Below are 20,285 nucleotides of genomic sequence, written 5' to 3'. Positions count from 1 at the left end.
GATCCGGATGGCTGATCAACGATTTTACATCTTTTGTTTGACACAGGTTGTCAGGAATGTAGGCTGCTGCCTTCTTGGTGTGCTTCCGTGTTCATTCCGGTTTTTAATAAAGGCACTTGAGAACTACCAGGACATTATCATCTCCTCTCCTTACTCGATTTCACATGTAAAATCTTTGCCAACCTGGTTCCGAAGACCCTATGGAGAAGGGTGGAGGCATGAACTTGTAGTACCTGTTCCAGATCGTCTTTCGGCCAGGGTCATACACTACACATATTATTAGGCTGGTGGATGCAATACTGCAAGAAGTTAGAACTTACAAAGGGGCAAGTTTATATGTCACATTTCTTGATTTTACATCTGTGTTCAATTGTGTAAATAGAGCTATGTTATGGGGAAAGCTGAACGTTCTGTGCTGCCCTATTTGGATATTGGAAATTCTCATTTTATTTTATACCAATACCACTGCCAACATCTGCTTGAATCATGAAGGTGTGATTTCATCTTTAATTCAACTGATCAGGAGAGTCAAGCAAGGGTGCATGCTGGCTCCTCTGCTGTTTAATTTATATTTAGGCTATCTCCCTGCCCGACTACATGCACATTCGACTTGTCCACTTAGGGTGGGCAACTCTAGGATCTCATCATTAATGTATGCTGATGATTTGGTGATATTTGAAAGAGCTTTTTCTGGAATGAGAAATATGATAAATGAACTGCAGGTCATCAGCTTGGAACATGACTTGACCATCAACCTAAATAAAACCAAATGAATTTTGGTTTCCCTGTCGCAGGATAAATAGACCAGTCGTGGTTAATGCACAGGGCATTATAGATTATACCAACTGTTATGTTTACTTGGGTCTGGAGTTTTCCTCAACTAGCGAATATTCTTTAATAGTACTTTTCCAAGTAAAGTTCACTAATGTTTATCCCTTGTATGCCCGGTTGGAGCTGCCCGAAAAGGATAATCATGGAGATGTGGATCATGTGCCCTATCATTAGGGGTCTTGTGCGGGAGGGTGTATACAGCAGAGTATTATGGTTCTCTAATGGAAGTTGGCACGGGCCGGTGCCCCAATGTCATTGTTTGTATTAATGCTTTGTTGCCAAAAAAAAACAATAAAATTGAATTAAAAAAAAAAAAGGCGAAGCTAAAACTAGAAAGGCGAAACAATTGTCAGCTTTGATATATAGATTTGCCACTCAGACTGCAGGTTTTACCATGAAAGGGGTCTTAATGCCTCACAATCAATGCTTCTGCCCGGCAGTTGTGTAAGGGCTAGAATCTCTGACTATGAGTAACTTGCTGTGGTTATTTCTGGCAGAGGATCTTGCAATTACTCCAGTCTGTACCTATCGAATACCTCTACTTGGAATTGGGCATCATATCCCTTCGGAGGATGACCCTTAGCAAGGGCAGTGCTTTGTATATTAAATCCCGGGTTTCCCGTAAATGTCTGATACTTGATGCAGAAGGGAGGGAGATGGATCTCTCGCAAGGAGGGCAGGTATGGAGGAAGGATGGGGGAGATGGAGTATTTAGAGCTGGAGAAAGGAGGTGAGGATGCGTATCTATCAGGGAGGGGTCTATTGTGATTGCTTAACTGAGGCTGAAACGGGAACTGTTTTACTGAACTGGAGGAGCTAGAGATGCTTGTAGTTGAAATTTGAGCAGCTTGAAATGTAGTAGCTGAAGCTGGAAAGGTACATTAGGAAATGGTTAAAGGGTAGGGCATGAGCAGGGGCAAAGAGGGTCTGTGACATTGTGGGAAGATTTGATCTTGTGCATGTAGTATTGGTGGGTTTACAGGGGGGGCGTGTGCAAAAGCAATGCATGTGTGTCTGGAGAACGGATGGAAGGTTGAAGGTTGATCACAGAGGACCACTGACATGGAGTCATGATTGGAGCTGTAGCAGCAAGGCCTTAAGTCTTAATCAGTGATGGTCATTTGGATTAGGGCAGTCTGTTTTGCAATTTTGTAGCTACAGTTGCAGCAGGAGAAATTGGCATTTGGATTGAGGATTGAAGATCTAGAATTGAAACAGGGGTTTAGAGGTGGCCCATCGAGGACTGTTTTTGAGTATTGTGGCCAGTTTGTTGCTGGAATAGTCAATCTAAATGGGTGTGAATAGCAGCTGATGTAAGTGGGACTATGCTTTGGAAGACAGTGTGGTTTGAGCTGGTGATGGGTGGACTGTAAAATGATGTGAGGGTGGGAGGTCGAGCAGAGGGCTCCAGAAAGAAGAATGGATGGAGATGCAGATTGAGGGGTGGTCCAGTCTCACCTGCAGCTTGATTGAGTAGGGCAGTGTAGGTAGAACTTAGAAGCTAGAACGGTCTTATAAGATCTGGATCTGGGAGTTATGGGCTGGAGCAGAAATAGAGCCTTTTGGCTGAATCAGTAAGGACATTTTAGAGCTGGAAAGGAGAACGTTGAAACAGTGTTAGGGTGACCAGAACTAAACAGTAAAAAGCCGGGACAGGAAACTAACATAATAGTAGGCCTAACTCTTGAAAGTGGCTGCCAAGGCAGTGCTCTTCAATAGCGGTCAAGGAGAAGGGCGTTTAAGTGTTACTCTTCAAATAAACACATTGGGCCTCATTCCGAGGCTGGAGGTAAGGGTTAACGGTCACCGTTAATGGCAACGGTGACCGTTAACACTTACCACCATATTCCGAGTTCTCTTTTGCGGGTTGGCATTTAACGCCTGCTTTTAGCAGGCGTTAAAAATCCAACCCGCAAAGGGACCTTGGAGTAAATTACGGCACCGTAATTTACGGTGCCGTAATTTACTCCTTCCCCATTCCCATTGAGCCCTATGGGGGCAGGAATGGGGATGGGGAACCGGTATGGTGAATGGGGACTTACCGGTCCCTCCAACCTTGGAATGGACCGGTAATTACTCCATTCACCATGCCGGATATCCATGGAGTAAATAGCTCCATGGTTGCTTACCATGGTGCTCTTTACTCCATGGATAGCTCCAGCCTCGGAATGAGCCCATTATAATAATTAATCAAAAACGAACTCTATCTTAAGGTATTAAAATGCAGCATGTATTCTGTGTGATCTGCGCCTGACAGCTATGTAAACCAACTACCCAAAACTGGAACCACTGCAGTTTCCAATGGAAACATAATCTTGAACAATGGGGACAGAGCTCCAAATTCCAGGACAGTCCCGGCAAAACCAGGACGTCTGGTCACCCTAAGCAGCATGAAATGCAGGAGCTAAAGCAGAGCACGCATTGCTCTGGAAGTGGTTTGGAGCAAGCAATGCTCAGCCAGATCATTGATGTAAAATTGGAAATGGAGCAGGGAGTGCTCAGCAGAGCCACTGGTGAAGATGCAATATGGTGCAGTATTGGTGGGCTGGAACAGGGTGGAGTACTTTGAGTTGATTCCGTTGGATAGATCTCAGCAGCAGGAGAGAGGGTTCAGTCTGATGGAAAGAGGCTTGAATCTTTACCTGGGAATTACTTTTGGAGTTGGAGCAGAAAGGATATGCAGGGGAATACATGTGAGGTTGGGACTGGTGCATTTAGGCCTGTGCTGGAACAAGTAAGTAGTCCTGGAACTTGAGCAGGGGTGGCTGTGTTTGAACACTGAAGCAGAGTTAAAGCATATAGAAGTAAGAAATAAAGGACAGTTCAAAATGGAGGAGATAAGCCTGGGTTGTTGTTGGGTGGGATAGAATAAGCAGAAATAGGTTGGAGCAAAAACATGTGGTTGGAGATTGGACAGGTGACCTTGTCAATAAAAGGATGTAGTTATTGGAGCGGGTGCAGGAGGGCTTGCACTATGAGTGGGGAGAGTACATTTTAGCCAGAAGAAATATTTGGGTCTAGGGCAGACCAGGGGGTTGGAGCAGGAGCAGGGAATAAAGTATAGAGTTGGAGAACAAAGTCCTGCTTTGGAGCAGGGTGGGGGGATTGCAAGTGGATTAAGGAATCTGAGATAAAGCAGGGAGGGTGTTGATGAAGGTGAGGGGTGTGTATGGATCAGAAGAAAGGTCTGAGCTGGAGCATGGAGCGCTAGGTTGGACCATGGTGTACGTTTGGAGATGGAGCATGACAGATATGCTGGAGCAGAGGTTGAGGGCTGGAAATTGCCCTTTAAGGGTTGCAGCAAAGTATATGCTTGGGTGCCCAGAAGGGAAGAGTATAGCTTGTTTATCTAGAGCTGAAGAGGAGAACATTGGTGCTAGTCCATGGGGAGCTAAACCAGTGCAGAAATAAGAGAATATTGCTGATCTACGACAGGCTGTGTGGAATCAAACATTGCTGGCTTGGGCATATGTGGAGGGAGGAGAGGATTGGAGCTGGTGCAAGGATAGCTGGCAGGGGCATTCAGAGAGGAGTATAGCTGGAACACCAATGCCTAAATTTGTTCTAAGAAGGGTGCTTTGAGCTGGAGCATGGTTGTCTGGGTTAGAGCAGTGATGATTTTGTTCAGGGAGTGCCATAGTAATGTGCGAAAATTAGGGCTAGAGTCATCAAGGCAGGTCTGGAACAGTAAGGAAAGGTTAGAGCAGGCTTGTGGATGGCTGGCATAGAGCTCCATGTGAATGCAAGATTGGCATTGGAACAGCAACTGTCAGACAGTGGGGGATAATTGTACCAGGGAGAGATGGGTTGCATCATTTTAGGCTGCAGCAGGCAAATCAGTTGTATATGGTGTGGACTTCGGTTGGTACAGGGATGATTGAAGCACAAAGTCATGGTTAGAGCTGGGACAGGGAGGTATTCATTGAAGGAGAGAGAGGGGATTTGACACAATATGGGATGGTTAGGGTGTGAACATGAGGCTTGGATCCTGATGAGGGAGATTTGGATGGTAACAGTGATGGAGAAATAGATCTGGAGTAGGGTTAGCTGGGTTGAAGCAGGGAGCGTGGTTTACTTCTGTAGCAGCAAGGAGTGAGCCGGAGCAGGACGTGAGATTTTAAGCTGGGGCAGGAAGTGTAAGGGCAGTGAGGGATGGTTGGAGATGGAGCAGAGTGAGGAATTTGACCATCCACACAAGGAGTGTGTGCTTTCCTGGGCTTTTTTTTAAGTTTTGTCATTAAAAAGAATGATTGGAGATCAACCTCAGAAAACATTTTCCTCTGCTCACTGCACAACAAAGACATAGTCATGTGTATTCTGGGGGGACACAGCCTACGGGCACAGTCCTCCCTGTCACATTTAGCTGGAATGTGATATCCACAGGTACATCAAAGCATCCCTGTACGGAGAAGGCAACACATTCCTCTAGCCAGGGCCAGCCTCATTTAAATATCAAAGGCTCCATGGATCCACCCTTTTTATTGTCAAAGTTATGTGTGGTGGCACCACATACTGATGAGAGTTAAATGGAAGCAGGCCTGTGAAGGTTCTGGTCACCAAACTAGCACAAGGGACAGGAAACACCAACACCTCTTTCGTATGCAATGCGTCAGCTTGAAGCTAACTTCCACCCCTCTGAATGAAGGGCATCGAATGACATGTCTGGGACAACTATTTACAGTAGGCAACCCCTGCAGGGAACCCCCTTTCCGAGGGTAGAAGTAAGTGATTTGATAGAGAACGAAAGTCTGCTCTCAACACACGCTTCAAATGAGATCTGCCCTTTGATTAGGAGTCACAGAGAGCTCAATTAACCAGAGAGACATGTTGATCCACAACAGACAGGAAGATGGGTGGGACTTAGTAGTATATGTTGTCACCCTCTACCTTTCCTGTTGCAAAGCACTCTTGTTATGAACTTATGCATAACAGAAGATTGTTAATGGGGACCCAAGATTGGTTCCTTAGAGTAGGCTTCACCTGCACTAATCACTGGAGCCCATTTGGCTTTAAAAGAGGGCTGAGCCCCTCACTTAGCAGATCATCAGACAACTTTGAAGGGTGTAAGAAGAAGGACTCATTTGGATCCTGGCTGAAGGTGTAACGCTCACCTGGCTCCCACTGAGGAGCTGGTCTGGTCTGGGTTGCTGTGGCCTCTTCAAGCGTGATGCGCAGAATTCGGACCACCGATTGAACAGGACCCCCAAATCTTGCTTGTCTGGCCCGTAGGAATATCCTTCTGCAGATGAGAAAGAGGATTAACTGTCTGCTGAATAGTGTGCTTGCTCCCCCCTTTCCCCCTTCGTTCTTCTCTGACTTCCTCCAAAACCCCCGGTTTAAGCTCACCTTATGGTTTGGAAGGATGAACTCTCCATCCTGCTTCTGGTGCACGGGCGCGCGTTTGTCCAGTTACTTCACTGGTTTTCAGAATGGCGCTGGCATATCCACTTGACTTTTCTGAGCGATACGCCGTAAGTATGAAGATGCAAAAGTTCAAGTGTGAGCCTCCTTTTATGTTGTTTTTCCTGACCTGTGATCTGTCCTTTATTTCAGGTGCAGAACAAAGGCGATGCGTTGAGGGGTTAAATTGCCGGTGGTAAAATCGGTGAGTTAGTGATGAGGGCGACCCCTCTAAATGTCTTTATAATTCCCCAGTAATGTCTTTTGTCCTTTCCCCATAGGGCCGGGGTGCGGTACCTGCCAAAGATGCGGCGCCGACCCGAGAGGTGGAATGGTTCACCAAGAAAAGCCGGTAAGTAATATGGCTGAAAATTCAGCTTTCCTCTTGTGTTCCCTTGCTCACCTTTTGTCTCTTCTTCTCTCCCCTAGGTGCAGAGATGTGGCGACCGGTGATGAGAGCCGCGATGGAGCCGGGCGGCGTCTCGGGAACAGGTGAGTGAAGCGCGGTGTTGCAGCGAGCAACGCGGTGCTTTTAAATGGAAGTCTTCCTTCAGGAATGCTGGCGTGAAGATTCCGGATGCAGGTAAGAAGGTTGAATAAGTTCTTGGTTTTCACCTTTCTCTTCTCTTCTTTGCTTACAGGTGTTCCAGGTTCGAGGCGGGCGTGGCTGGAGTCCAGGTGCAGGAGCAGACACGGTGAGCGTTCAGCTGCTGGGATGCAGAACAACGCGAAGCACGTGTGGCTGTCCGGGCGTGGCTTAAATAGCCTTGGAAGAGGTTCCAGGTGAGTATTCTTCCACAGCCCCACCTAAGTAACAAAATAGTTCCTTCAGAAAAATAGTCCCTCCTAAGCCTCATTTGGCTTGGTTCTTCATGCAGCATGGTCTGTATCAGGTGAGTGTGCAGCATGGTCTGCTTCAGGTAAGTGCACCAAACATTTCCCCTTATGAGCCTGGCGCCTATGGCGCCAGGACTGATGTCCAACATGAGCCTGGCACCAACGGCGCCAGGACAGAGTCCAAAGAGCCCCTATAAAGGGCCGCTGGGCTTTTACCCGGGGGCGTGATGCCTGCTCCGGGGGTGCTGGGCCTGGCCTGGTGCTCCAGGGGTAGGCATCATGACAGAAGGTACAGTCTGCCTTACAGCTTCTGCCATTGAAGGAAGGACAAGCTTTCCAAGAGGAAAGCAAGATCCCTCCCCTAAACATCTCCCAAGGAACTTAGGGAGATACCAGACTCAGAGCACTGGTCCACCAGCTCCAGACCCGGTACCCAGCCAGCACACAGCATTCCCTGCTAGGTTCTGCTAGCAAGCTTCCTAGGTGGAACGTGACAGAGAGTCTCTGAACCAAGGACTAGGCCATTGCCTGCAAACGCCCTCCTCAGCTTTGGGCCATCCACCTTAAAGGACGACACAAGCCCAGCAAAGAAGGTAGGAGGAGTGCCACAACAAGCATCAACCAGCGTCCATCCTTTAAGGACATTTTTGAGACAGTCGAGCCCTCGAACCACGACCGGCTACAACACTGAATGTTGTCACACTGCAGTCACTAAAGCCGTCCGTGATGCATCGACCAGTGTTGCAAATCTGCCAACCAGCACAGAGACAATTCTTGACCCTGAGCCACTGTGTAGACCCGCCTGAAGCTGTCCATGTAGCCTTGCTTGCCGAACTGCCTTCCGTCTGATACCCACAGCTGTCTCCTGTCTTGAACTCTGTTGCAGGAGCTGCAAAGCTTCCTGGAACCGACTTGATGCTGTCAAATATCAAGATCATCTCAAGCACCAGGTAAACGGTGGTTCTGTCCTCCTGGTCCTTCTATGAAGGCCCCTAGTGAAATGTATTACCCCTTGTTCCTTTGGTGTTGAAACCAAATAGCTTTGAACAGTTAAGACTGATTGCTTTACCGACTACCTCCTGTCAGTATCCAGAGTGCATCCCTTTCCTTCGGGAAACTGTCTGTCCTATGTGTTCCTTTACAGTGTGGGTTATATTTTGTAGTGTGCTAGAACTGTCTGTTGTAATAATAATAAAGTAGATATTGGTATACAACCTTGACTGGACAGTCCCTTTTATCATTAGGTAATAAATGTATTTTCGCTGTGTTGCAACTAACCAATGATCCACGACTTGCAGAGATAAGCCTAATGTTCCGAGCATGTTACCAATATTGGACAAGGAGGTTTATAATGTACTTGTGTTTCCAATTTGTTTGGATCCCTTATGGAGTACTAGAGGTGTTGTGCTGATTGATGGTTTAGAAATTGATGTGTATCACTGGACCACTGGTGCCCCGGAAGTTGATTTGTCATGCGTAGACGGGGCTGGACTGAGCTGTAGCAGTGAGGATGGGTTGGTTCTGGACCTGCGAGTGTAGGAACCGAGATTGAATGTTCAAGTACGTTTGGGGGGAGGGGTTACATTGAATGGGGAGGTTGGAGTTGTACTGGGGAAGAATGGGGTACAGCAAGGAGAAAGGTTTGGATCTAGAGTAGCACGGGCCGATCGGGAACAGAAAAGGCGTTTTGAATCTAGAGCAGGGAGTGCTTGATCAAAAGTGAGGGTTGGAGATGAGGCATGGTTTGATGGGCGAACGTGGAGAAGGGAGCAAGGATAGGAGCTAGGGCATGGAGTGCTGACCCGGAGCTGCAGTGCAGCAGGGATACAGAGAGAGGGGTATTGGAATAGGAACAGAGATGCAGGGGTGGAACCAGAAAATGGCGGAATCTTTAAGAATCTACGGATAATAGAAACAAATCATATATGTGCATCCAGCATCAGTCCAACATGGGCCTGATTTACAATGGCACAATCCCATTGAAAAACGCTTTGTAAATCAGGGCCTCTGAGCGCTTTCACCACCGACTCTCACCTCGCCTCTCTTAACCACACCACCACACACGTATGATGCCCGTGATAGTTGTTACCCGATTTCCAGCATAATTTGTACCAGACACGATAAGCTAACGTTCAGCTTGTTGGAAGGCCCATTTTTGGGGAACTGCTCGTTTTCCGGGATGCCTGTGTCAATCAGTCCCTGGACACCCCCGACCTAGACAGCTGTGCTGATCTCGTGGCTGTGAATGAGCTGGGCTGGGGAAAGTTGCTGATTGCAATTCGTGGGGTCTTTCCTGTGCCGGCTTGGACTGGACGCAGGGGTGGGAATATTCTGCTTTTGCTTGTGGTGATAAGTCAGGACCATAAGAAATTCTAGACTTTGTTGATGTTCGAGGTTATTGGTTACGGGTGTTGTTCTTATTTGTTTGTGTCGGAATTTGCTCTAGATGTTTCTTTCCGTTGTTGGGTGCCTGCATCCTTTTTGTATTTCCGTTTCAAGTGTCCACAGCGGGTGCGCAGATAGACACCCAGCGTTGCCCTTTTGGGGTGCTGTCGCCTATAAGAATGGCACGGACCTGTTGGCAAGGATAGCTAGTGCGGGCGCAGCATCTCGTGAGCGCGCCTAACCTCGGCGCCACCTCTTCTCATTAGATCCCTTCCGTTGGCAGTGAAAGTAGTAGCAGGAAGGCACACAGGCAGTCGGTCTGACTCTGCTGTCCCAAGAGTCTCGCCGAGACACCGTAACATGTGCTGTCAAGTATGAAAAAGGAAGGAAGGAAGGAAGGAAGGAAGGAAGGAAGGAAGGAAGGAAGGAAGGAAGGAAGGAAGGAAGGAAGGAAGGAAGGAAGGAAGGAAGGAAGGAAGGAAGGAAGGAAGGAAGGAAGGAAGGAAGGAAGGAAGGAAGGAAGGAAGGAAGGAAGGAAGGAAGGAAGGAAGGAAGGAAGGAAGGAAGGAAGGAAGGAAGGAAGGAAGGGAGGGAGGGAGGGAGGGAGGGAGGGAGGGAGGGAGGGAGGGAGGGAGGGAGGGAGGGAGGGAGGGAGGGAGGGAGGGAGGGAGGGAGGGAAGGAAGGAAGGAAGGAAGGAAGGAAGGAAGGAAGGAAGGAAGGAAGGAAGGAAGGAAGGAAGGAAGGAAGGAAGGAAGGAAGGAAGGAAGGAAGGAAGGAAGGAAGGAAGGAAGGAAGGAAGGAAGGAAGGAAGGAAGGAAGGAAGTGCCACGTCATATTAAAACATATAAAAAAGTAATCGGGTGTGTTGAAAAGTATATTCAAGCAGAACATGATATAATTATGATATAGGGACCCAAATGCAAACGAACATGATCTTATCAACCCCCAAATGTGAACTCGTGGTCATCATTGGGATGGCGGCTCTTCTGTGGGGGGCTGCGTCTATGGAGCTGCAGGTGCTGCTTCCGCTGGAGGGAAGCAGCTCGCCTGTGAGCAAGCGGGCAGCAGTGAAGACCCAGGGGCACTTGGCCAATGCGGGATCTCAGATGCCAACGTTTGCCCGGCTGCATCTTCCCCGGGAAATGATTGACGCCTCAATCACAATTCCTTCTTAATGCGGCGGCATCGCCTCGGGAAGAGCACCCACTGTGACCGTTTAGGAGGCTCCGACATGCGGAAGAAGGCGCCCGCTCCTCTGGAACACCGAGATTAGCTCTTTTGCAGTCGTTGCAGGAGCCCGTGCAGAGAGAGCCGCTGGCAGTGTGGGCTTGCTTGGGGGCGCCTGGCTGCTCGCCCTGGGCTCACCCGCAGCCAAGTTCTGTGGCTGTTGTTCGTATCCTCGTTTGGAACACATTCCCATTCCCACACATAGCTGCCCCCTGGCATCCTCCTCCTTGGCGTCGCTTGCCTCCTCGCCATTTATCGCCCTACGCTGCCACCTATCGGGGGACAGTGGGCAGTGCATCGGACTCCCCGGTCTCGACGATGCCGGCAGCCCTTGAGAAGACGGTATCCCGGCGGGTGCCTAATCTCCTCAGCGGAGTTAACAGGGGGTCACTTCTTCGCCGCCAGAATGAAGGGACTTCGCTAATGAAATAACATCACCAAATCGAGCAGAAGAAAACAATACAAAATATAATTAACGTAATGTTACCACATAGAAGAAAGCACAGAGAAGCGGGTACATTGAGTTTCGGGAGTGCGTTGCAACAAAGAAAGCGATTGGTAGATTAAAAACCACGCGCAACACCCATGAACAAGCAATGACCGCCCGGCAGCGTGAAAGTGCCATGCAGGACCCCACTTCCGTTCACATACCCGTGCACCGAGTCACCAGCAGCCGCCGCCCACTGCACTCCGGGGTTGTCCTTCGTAGTGCGGCCTCTTCAGTGAATCCATGTGCGCGCTGCATGGGGGGAGGGGTGGGGAGGTTCATGACGGAAGGCCGGATGCAGGAACACTCCGGGGAGAGGCGAGAAGCAAAGGGACCGGAGAGTTGGCCACGGGAACGTGCAGTGTGGGAGTCTCGAAGACACCAATGCGAGATGGGGGTTGTTGGCTGTGCGGTCCGTTTGCATATTGAGAAGTGGGAAAGTTGTCTGTGTCCGGCTGTGAGTGTTTCAGGTATTGGTGGTGGTTAAGGCTGGAGAGAGGCGCTGTCAAGCTGTGAAAGATAGTGTCTATCAAATGATTACATTGCGTGTGGGTGAGTGGAGACGTTGGCATGCATTGGTGCTTTACCGTATGAGTGATTGACGGGAGAAGGACACCGTGTGTTTGCTAGTTACAGGGGGGCGTGGCGTTGTCTAGGGGCTTGTGTGTGATTGTGGGGATGTGCATGGATGCCTGGCAGTAGATTTAGAGTGTGTGTGTAGAGTGCGTATGCCCGCCTGTATCTCCGTGTTGCGCAGCATCCAGGCAGAGCATCCAGTGAATGGCAGAAGCGGAGCTCCACTTGTGCGCGCCGCGCGCTGCATGGCAAGTGTGTGCACAGACAGCCTGGAGGAACAGCCCTGCCCGTCACGTTGCCAGTGAAAGAGGCAGTGTCTGCTGCTGCCTGCGCTCCCCCCTCCCTCCTTCCTCTGCCTCTCTCTGTCTCCCTCTCTCTCTCGGGCTGCATCCAGCTCTGCTGCCCGCCCTCCGTCTCTGCCCGACCGTCTCCCTGCAGCTGGGGGTCCCTGGGAGCGGCGGGAGCTCTGTGTGCCTATGTGTGTGCGCGCCTGCTGCTGCTGCTGCTGGCCGGCGGTGCGAGCGGGCCTCCCGGTGCAGCGCCCCCCGGCCCTCCGTCGCCACGCGCCCCCGCCTTCCCCGCGGGATCCGAAGACATCATGCAGGACGCAGGGGCGCCCGACACCCCCGGGCCTCGCAGCCCTCTCACACAGTAAGTACCACTTTGCCCTGCAGGGAAGGGAGGCTCGGGGGCGTTTGGAAAGAGCCGTGGCTGGTGGAGGGGAGGGGGCGGAGTGCTGCTTATTGTTGCTGTTTGGATCTGTGTGAAGTCATTGTACGGGGTGGGCAGGAGAGGCTGATGGGCGCCCGATGCAGTGCGGTAAAAGCCAGCCTCCAACTCTTGAGGGGGGGCGGATGTGACCCGGAGCCCAGCATTTCTCTCGTCTGACACGCGTGGATCGCCGGCAGATGCCTCCCGCTCCCACTTCGCCGGTCTCCGTTGTGTTCTCTGTTTTTGGGGGGATGGACGCCTGCTTGGATTTAAGGCACATCCGCGTGTCCTTGGCTATTCCCGAGCACGGAAAGCCAAGTTGTTCCACCACGGGGAGTTCGAGCGGAATCTTGCCTCTCCGGCAGCGGTGAGCTGTGCTAGAGTGACCGTGGTCGCCATCGATTAACGGATGAATGGATCGGGTCGACCAGACGAGGGCTGCGACAGGTATGACTTTCCGAGGCAGCGTTTAGCCCCTCGCCCGCCCGTGGCTGCAGACGCTCACGCACACCGCCCGAGAAGTCATTTGGCAGTATCCGGCTTCCCCCCCCCCCTCCACCCCGCAGCCACACGGAGATGCACCGAGCCCTGCATGCATGTGTGCGCCGGCCAGCGGGGCTGCATTGCTGGCAGCTGCACCGTTCAATCGCACTCCCTGGGACGGAAAGATTCTCGCCTTAACGAGATTTGTTGTGGGGTGTTGTGTTCCCTGCACGCAAACTAGACTCCTGGCATGAAGTCTGGCCACGAAAACAACCCGCCCTCCGAGAGCAACGTAGCCGGGGCGCCTGTGTGGTTCGGGGGAGCCACGCGCCTCCCGCGCCTCCCTCCCCTCCATCCTCCTTCCAGGCGCTCTCTCGCTCGCATGGCTATTGCGGTTGGATGCCGCTCCGAAAAAGGCGAATTATTTCATGGAAGCCGGGTGGGGAAAGGGCTTTACGCCTCCGGGAAAGAGGAATGTGGGTTTGCATTCACTGACGCAAGTCTCCGGCGGTGGGCTCGTTTTAGGGTATTTTCCCTCTGCCTCTGACAGCCGTCGCCGCTCATAGCACGGGAGTCTCCTGTCCGGAGCGGGAGCGTTTTATAAGCCACGTCCTCTCACTGTGCCACGGAGGCGCAAGGCGTGTACCTCTGAGGCTCACCCTCCCCGGGGCCCGTTTCTTGACATGGCGCGGGTGAGTAGCGAGCCAAAAGTGACTGCGATTCCACCGAACCGGGCTTGCTAATCGTTCTGCACAATGCCATGATTCGGGTCCAAAACCAAGTGCGCGAGCGCAGTGATTGCATCGACACATGTGCGGAGCGTGACGCGGGCGAGAGAAACGGGCAGCTGGGGACCTGTCATACGCTGGGTGGGCACGCATGCCAAGGGCCATCCACATCTGTGTGCGTGAAAATATGGAAGCACTCGCCTGTTTTTTTTTCATTATAAATGCGATCATCGAAACAGCGATGCCCTTGTTGCTGTGCGCGACAGGACTGGGAGCCGGAATTATTGGGCAGTGGGCGAGGAGGGAGCAGGGAAGAGTGGGGGGGGGGTAAATGATCTCCCTGCCGTCGTTCCCACCTGTCATTAAAATCATAATCGAAGTCCGCCCGCCTGTAAATTATGCTCAGGGAAGCCCCGGCGGATCGCTGTTCCCAGCAGAGGTGCTGAAATGAGGGTGGGAGGGTGGGGGGGAGGGGGGTGCTCTGGTGCAGCGCGAAAGTGGGAAATCCTCATAAAATTATGCTCCCTCTACGGCTAAATTGGAGCTCTGATAGTGGCCAGCCAGCCATTTTATGTTATATGCATTGATGAGCATGAACATGTCACACTGGGGGGGGGGGGGGGGTTCCAACGGTCCGCTTCCCTGCTGCTAGGCTGCCCACCATGGCTGCATATTAATATATGCATCCTAGCTGCCACCTGAAGCCGGTCTTGCCGAATTACTGCACGTATACCCTCTCTGCGTGCCTCTGCCTGGGAACATATATATATATATATATATTTATTTATTTATTTATGCATATATAGCTATACAGATGCATGTGCGACTGAACATTGTATACGTTGCAGATGCCTGTGCATATGATGTGGCTGACGCTGTGCTCTTCTTTCCCTGCAGGAGATAAAATGCACGTCTGCTGCTCGCCGGTAACTTTCGACCAGGACTTACACAGAAAGATGCAGGTCTGGACGCTGCAGAGCCTCGCCATCGCTTTGACGTCGCTGGTTATCTCGTGGGCCGAGAGCACCGAGTACTATGGGGAGGTGTGCGACAGCAGCGCCTGCCCCTGCGAGGAGAAGGACGGCGTGCTGACCGTCAGCTGCGAGAACCGGGGCATCATCGGCCTGTCCGAGGTCAGCCCGCCGCGGCACCCGCTCTACCACCTCCTGCTCTCCGGCAACCTGCTGAGCCGCCTCTCGGCCAACGAGTTCCTCAACTACACGGGGGCCAGCATCCTGCACCTGGGCAGCAACGACATCCAGGAGATCGAGGCCGGGGCCTTCAACGGGCTGCAGGGCCTGCGCCGGCTGCACCTCAACAACAACAAGCTGGAGCTGCTGCGGGACGACACCTTCCAGGGCCTGGAGCGCCTCGAGTACCTGCAGGTGGACTACAACTACATCAGCTCCATCGACCCCAGCGCCTTCAGCCGGCTGCACTCTCTGCAGGTGCTCATCCTCAACGACAACCTGCTGGCCAGCCTGCCCCACAACCTCTTCCGCTCCGTGCCCCTCACCCACCTGGATCTGCGGGGCAACCGGCTCAAGCTGCTGCCCTACTCCGGTCTGCTGCAGCACCTGGACAAGGTGGTCGAGCTGCAGCTGCTCGAAAACCCCTGGAACTGCTCGTGCGAGCTGATCGCCCTGAAGGACTGGCTGGACAGCATCTCCTACTCGGCCCTGGTGGGGGACGTGGTGTGCGAGACCCCCTTCCGGCTGCACGGCCGTGACCTGGACGAGGTGTCCAAGCAGGAGCTCTGCCCGCGGAGGCTGATCTCGGACTACGAGATGAGGCCGAACGCGCCGCTCAGCACCGCCGGCTACTTCCACACCACCCCGGCCTCCGTCAACTCGGCTGTGACCTCGTCCTCCGCCGCCAACAGGTCTCCCCCCAAGTCCCCCAAGGGTACCCGGCAGCCCAACAAGACCAGGGTGCGCCCCACCACCCGGCTCGCCTCCAAAGACGCGGGCTTCAGCAACTACGGGCCCAGCATCGCCTACCAGACCAAGTCCCCAGTGCCCCTGGACTGCCCCACGGCCTGCACCTGCAACCTGCAGATCTCAGACCTGGGCCTGAACGTGAACTGCCAAGAGCGCAAGCTGGACAGCATCTCGGACCTGCAGCCCAAGCCCTACAACCCCAAGAAGATGTACCTGACGGAGAACTACATCACCAGCGTGCGCAGGGCCGACTTCACCGAGGCCACGGGCCTGGACCTGCTGCACCTGGGCAACAACCGCATCGCCTTCATCCAGGAGCGGGCCTTCGCGGACCTGAGCAGCCTGCGCCGGCTCTACCTGAACGGGAACCTGATCGAGAGGCTGAGCCCCGAACTCTTCTACGGCCTGCACAGCCTCCAGTACCTCTTCCTGCAGTTCAACGGCATCCGGGAGATCGAGCCGGGCACCTTCGACGCCCTGACCAGCCTCCAGCTCCTCTTTCTGAACAACAACCTCCTGAGGACTTTGCCCAGCCACGTCTTCTCCGAGATGAACCTGTCGAGGCTCAGCCTCCGGAGCAACCACTTCTCCTACCTCCCGGTGAGCGGGGTGCTGGACCAGCTGCGGGCCCTGGTGCAGATCGACCTGCACGAGAACCCCTGGGACTGCACGTGCGACGCCGTGGGCATGAAACTCTGGCTGGAGCAGCTCAACTCGGGCGTCCTGGTGGAGGACGTCATCTGCGACACCCCAAAGAAGTACAGCGGCCAGGACATGAGGGCCGTGGGCTCGGAGCTGCTGTGCCCGCCGCCGGAGGCGCCCGCCGCCAGCACCACGCCGACGCCCTGGGCGGCGCAGGCCTCGGAGCGCACCACGGCCCTCGTCTCGTCCGCCACCCTGAACCCGGGCGCCAGCTCGGTGCCGCTGTCCGTGCTCATCCTCAGCCTGCTGCTGGTCTTCATCATGTCGGTCTTCGTGGCGGCCGGCCTCTTCGTGCTGGTCATGAAGCGGCGCAAGAAGAGCCAGGGCGACCCGGCCAGCGCCAACAACTCGGACGTCAGCTCCTTCAACATGCAGTACAGCGTCTACAGCAACCGGCCCCTGCCCAAGGTCAAGGCCCCGGCCGGCCACGTCTACGAGTACATCCCCCACCCGCTGGGCCACATGTGCAAGAACCCCATCTACCGCTCCCGGGAGGGCAACGCCGGCGAGGACTACAAGGACCTGCACGAGCTGAAGGTCACCTACAGCAACCACCTGCAGGAGGAGGAGCGCCAGGGCGGCGGCGCCCGCACGCCCTCCTACAGCGTCAGCACCATCGAGGCCCGGGACGAGCAGCAGCGCCCCCCAGCGGGCGGGCAGGACGCCGACCGCTTCTACCGGGGCATCCTGGAGCCCGACAAGGCCCCTGGGCCGCCGCCCGCCGGCAACAGCCTGGACTTCAAGTTCAGCGGCCCGGTGCCCTACCCGTACACCCCGCCGAGCTACGAGGTGAAGCGGCAGTACCTGCACCCGGAGCGGATCCGGGAGACGGTGCTCTACACCAGCCCGAGCCCCGTCTACGTGGAGCCCAACCGCAACGAGTACCTGGAACTCAAGGCCAAGCTCAACGTCGAGCCGGACTACCTCGAGGTGCTCGAAAAACACACGACATTTAGCCAGTTCTGAAACGCTAGAAATAATTTATATTTAAAACTGGAAAACCACAGGAAAAAAGGAGAAAAAAAAGAAGACCCGTGCAGATTTTTTTTTCTTTTGCTATCTCAAACGTTAGGATGAAGTGCCTTGGAGCACGAAAATACAGCTTTCGGCGAGTGGTACTGGAGTGGGTGCAATGTTCTTTCTCTCTTTTGAAGGAGAGGGGCATGGAGTGCAGGGAGCTGCCGAGGAAGGGGTCGGCCCGTGCAGCGCAGTGTGGGGGCACGTGGCTGGACTCGCCATGTCACTGGAGAAAGTTCGGGGCGCGCCCTCTCTCTGGCCCGGAGGCCTCGGCGTAGGGACGCCCCCCCCTCCCCTCTTCTCGTTCTATCTCCTGAGGGGTGTGCGTTCCTGTGTTCTTCGGACCCTTGATTTGGAGACTGTGATCTCGGTGGCTCACTCTATTTTAGGACTGGACACAGGGTGCAGACATGTATGGTCCATAACCGGTTAGTCAAAAATAACTTATTGCTGAGATATAACATATTTTATGGTAGCACCTATTTTTATATGCGCATTAGTACCCCTCTCCCCCTTTCACTCTTCTAGTCCATGTGTTGCTCAGAGGCGTTGCACTACACGTACAGAGGCTTTATTTCCAAAGCTAACGTGATACGTGGGGTGGTTTATTTCTATACATTAACAATGCGAATGACCAAATTTGAAAGACAATCCACGCTAAGAAACCTCGACGGAGGGGGTCCGGCAGCACAGTGAAGCATCTCCTCGTAGCCCAGCCAGTGAGGGAGACGGGAGGGCTGTTAATTTCCATTAGTCACCCAACACTTGATTGCAGTGGAGCTGCAGCCAGTCTCTGATTGCCTTTTTATCCCCCAATCCAATTGCAGTTGTGCAGACCTCTCTGCATAACTGCGCCCTTGGATGGCAGCAGCGCCAGTCTGCTGAAATGCCCACGCATTGTAATGATTTCACCACTTAAAGAAGCAGAACGCGAGACGACAAGAACCTATACCTGAAAGGTCACTGAATTGAGACCCCTTTGCCGACCCACACTCCTCACAGGCCATGGATTTGTCATCATTTAACGATAAAATAGCATTACGTGTTTCCCCAGTGAAGGAATGAAGCAAGAATTGCTCAGATTTCTGTTAAAGAAGAGCACTGAAAGAGAACCAAACGTGGGTCTTTTTTTTTTAATTTCACGTGCTGGCGCACTTTAATGCACACCCCACATGTGCTAATGAACTGCATTGGCACTGACGCCATGTTAGATGGTTCAGGGAAAACAAGCTATACGTTTAATTAGAAGCCTTGTCCTATCAGTGGTGCTCGTCCGTTTTCTATTTTGTTTGCATTTTTTCTGTCTCTATTCTCTTTGCACCATGGCGCAGTCAGTGATGACATTGCACACGCATTATGTTTAATGCCCATTTGACATTACCTGGGTTGCTGAATTTTGGACACCACCTTGAGGTTCATACCAGGAGCACCTCCCCCGAAATGAATGAGCCAGAAAAAGAGAACAAAATAACAAACTCTAAAACACGGAGCTTTGTCAGATGTCTGATCTGACGTAAGTTTGAAAAGGTTGATTTGAAAGGAAGAAGGTTTTCTTAATATATAATACTATTTATGTACCCAGAACTATAAGGCATTTTGGAAAACTCATTTGTAGTTCCTTTCTCTACTTTTTTATACTTAGCATTGTGACGTCAGTTCATATATGCAATGCCCTACTTACTTAATATAAGGTTCTCGATTCTTCCGTGAAGATCCACTTGTATTATGTATTGTGCTTTTTTTATCCTGTCTTTAACGAATGGCCTCGATTGGGATATGCAAAGACGAACATATTATACGCCATTCTGACGCTAGCCATTGTACTGAACACATTGCCATCCACTGCCCCTTCACCCCATGGAGTGTACGCTTGACGTAAGAAGGGACGTCCATAGCAACTCACCCCCCCATGTGGCTCAGCTCATACCACCTCTACCCGTCACTTCACCGCTGTGGCTACAATGAATACCCCCCCCTCGACGCAGGGTTGCATTTTCCTTTCATGTGAAGCATATTTTCAAATTTTATGAATAAATGAATAAATAAAAACAGATACGACAATTCAAGCGAATTAATCTCGATCTTCGATTCTACTCCATTGCGTCCAATTTGATGAATATAGGGCACAGGTTGGAATACATCAGTGTGTTTTATGTGTGTGTACTAAGCAGCACCCTCACCGAGGGAATCGCCAAGTGCACACTTTCTTTTTCTTCCTGTAAAGCTCTGTTCAAATAACGTTTATTTTGAAATCATATGTATTTCACACTATCCAAAACTCTTTCATATTAAATGTAGTTCGGTGCACAAAGCAAGCGTTTCAAATCATGGTTTGTTGAGGGTGGAAAACAGCCACAGTGGCATTTCTGGTTTCTTCATTTTGAGCTCCTATCCCCCGGACGTCGTGATTCTGAACGTCCTTCCGCCTCCACTGGGGACTTGCTCAACACCAAGCGGCGACACAACTAATAAAAAGGCTTATCCTGGCAATTGAGAGTATGCCCTTTGTTTAATCGTAAAGAAAGGGTCAGGGGAGAGGAGAAGGACACACGTAAAACAAGGTTTGCCACTTGCGAAGAAACGCAGCAGAGTTTCCAAGCGGTGGGGCGACAGCAGGGGCGTTGCTAGGGGGGGTGGGGGGAGGGCTAAGAGGGCTATAGCCCCTGATCTTTTGGTTGTAGCCCCGGATAGAATCTCAGGAGCTACAGCCAAAAGATTAGCTAGCCCCCAGTCCCGACAATTCCGACATCAGCGTAGCCCTGGGTCTTTTCCAGACCTAGCAACTCCCCTGGGCGACAGTAAACACAAAATGGTGCCCAGTGAGGTATCCGAAATGACAGGGATGTGCGAGCAGCTTACTGACGAGGGGCCGCCTGAGAACATGGCGGAGCAGGCTACTGGGAGGCCGGCCACCATCTTTCCATCCCTAGGTCATGTCTGTTGCCTCTCTCTTTGGCAGG

The 20,285-nt window shown here is 52.2% G+C and overlaps 1 protein-coding gene and 1 long non-coding RNA gene across 4 annotated transcripts in view; one reads left to right on the top strand and one right to left on the bottom strand.

Moving 5' to 3' along the window:
• Positions 1 to 11,416, bottom strand: part of LOC138527784 (uncharacterized) — a 188,996-nt gene extending 177,580 nt beyond the window's left edge. The window contains exon 1 of the long non-coding RNA XR_011284041.1: positions 11,333 to 11,416. This is a non-coding gene — a long non-coding RNA (uncharacterized lncRNA). The remainder of the gene's footprint in view (positions 1 to 11,332) is intronic.
• A 17-nt stretch (positions 11,417 to 11,433) lies between these two features.
• Positions 11,434 to 19,396, top strand: SLITRK5 (SLIT and NTRK like family member 5). Of its 3 annotated transcripts, none has more exons than XM_069639065.1 (2): positions 11,434 to 12,395; positions 14,564 to 19,396. In XM_069639065.1, exons 1-2 carry the CDS (start codon positions 12,221 to 12,223, stop codon positions 17,272 to 17,274), a joined length of 2,886 nt encoding a protein of 961 aa, XP_069495166.1. In that variant the 5' UTR covers positions 11,434 to 12,220; the 3' UTR covers positions 17,275 to 19,396. The 3 variants fall into 3 exon arrangements, with proteins under 3 accessions (XP_069495166.1, XP_069495167.1, XP_069495168.1); XM_069639066.1 differs by lacking the exon at positions 11,434 to 12,395 and adding an exon at positions 12,501 to 12,902; XM_069639067.1 differs by lacking the exon at positions 11,434 to 12,395 and adding an exon at positions 12,934 to 13,630.
• Positions 19,397 to 20,285: the final 889 nt, after the last annotated feature.

This window comes from Ambystoma mexicanum, chromosome 7q (genome assembly GCF_040938575.1).
Source record: "Ambystoma mexicanum isolate Mex_15411 chromosome 7q, UKY_AmexF1_1, whole genome shotgun sequence".
Taxonomy (NCBI): domain Eukaryota; kingdom Metazoa; phylum Chordata; class Amphibia; order Caudata; family Ambystomatidae; genus Ambystoma; species Ambystoma mexicanum.
Note: the sequence above shows the minus strand (reverse complement) of the source record. Positions and strands in the feature narration are given on the sequence as shown.

Excerpts from the sequence above, each read along its gene's own strand:
- SLITRK5 (XM_069639065.1), top strand. The coding sequence starts at position 12,221 with ATGTGTGTGCGCGCCTGCTGCTGCTGCTGCTGGCCGGCGGTGCGAGCG. Across the intron at positions 12,396-14,563 it reads CCTCGCAGCCCTCTCACACA|GAGATAAAATGCACGTCTGC; the intron begins GTAAGTACCACT and ends CTTTCCCTGCAG.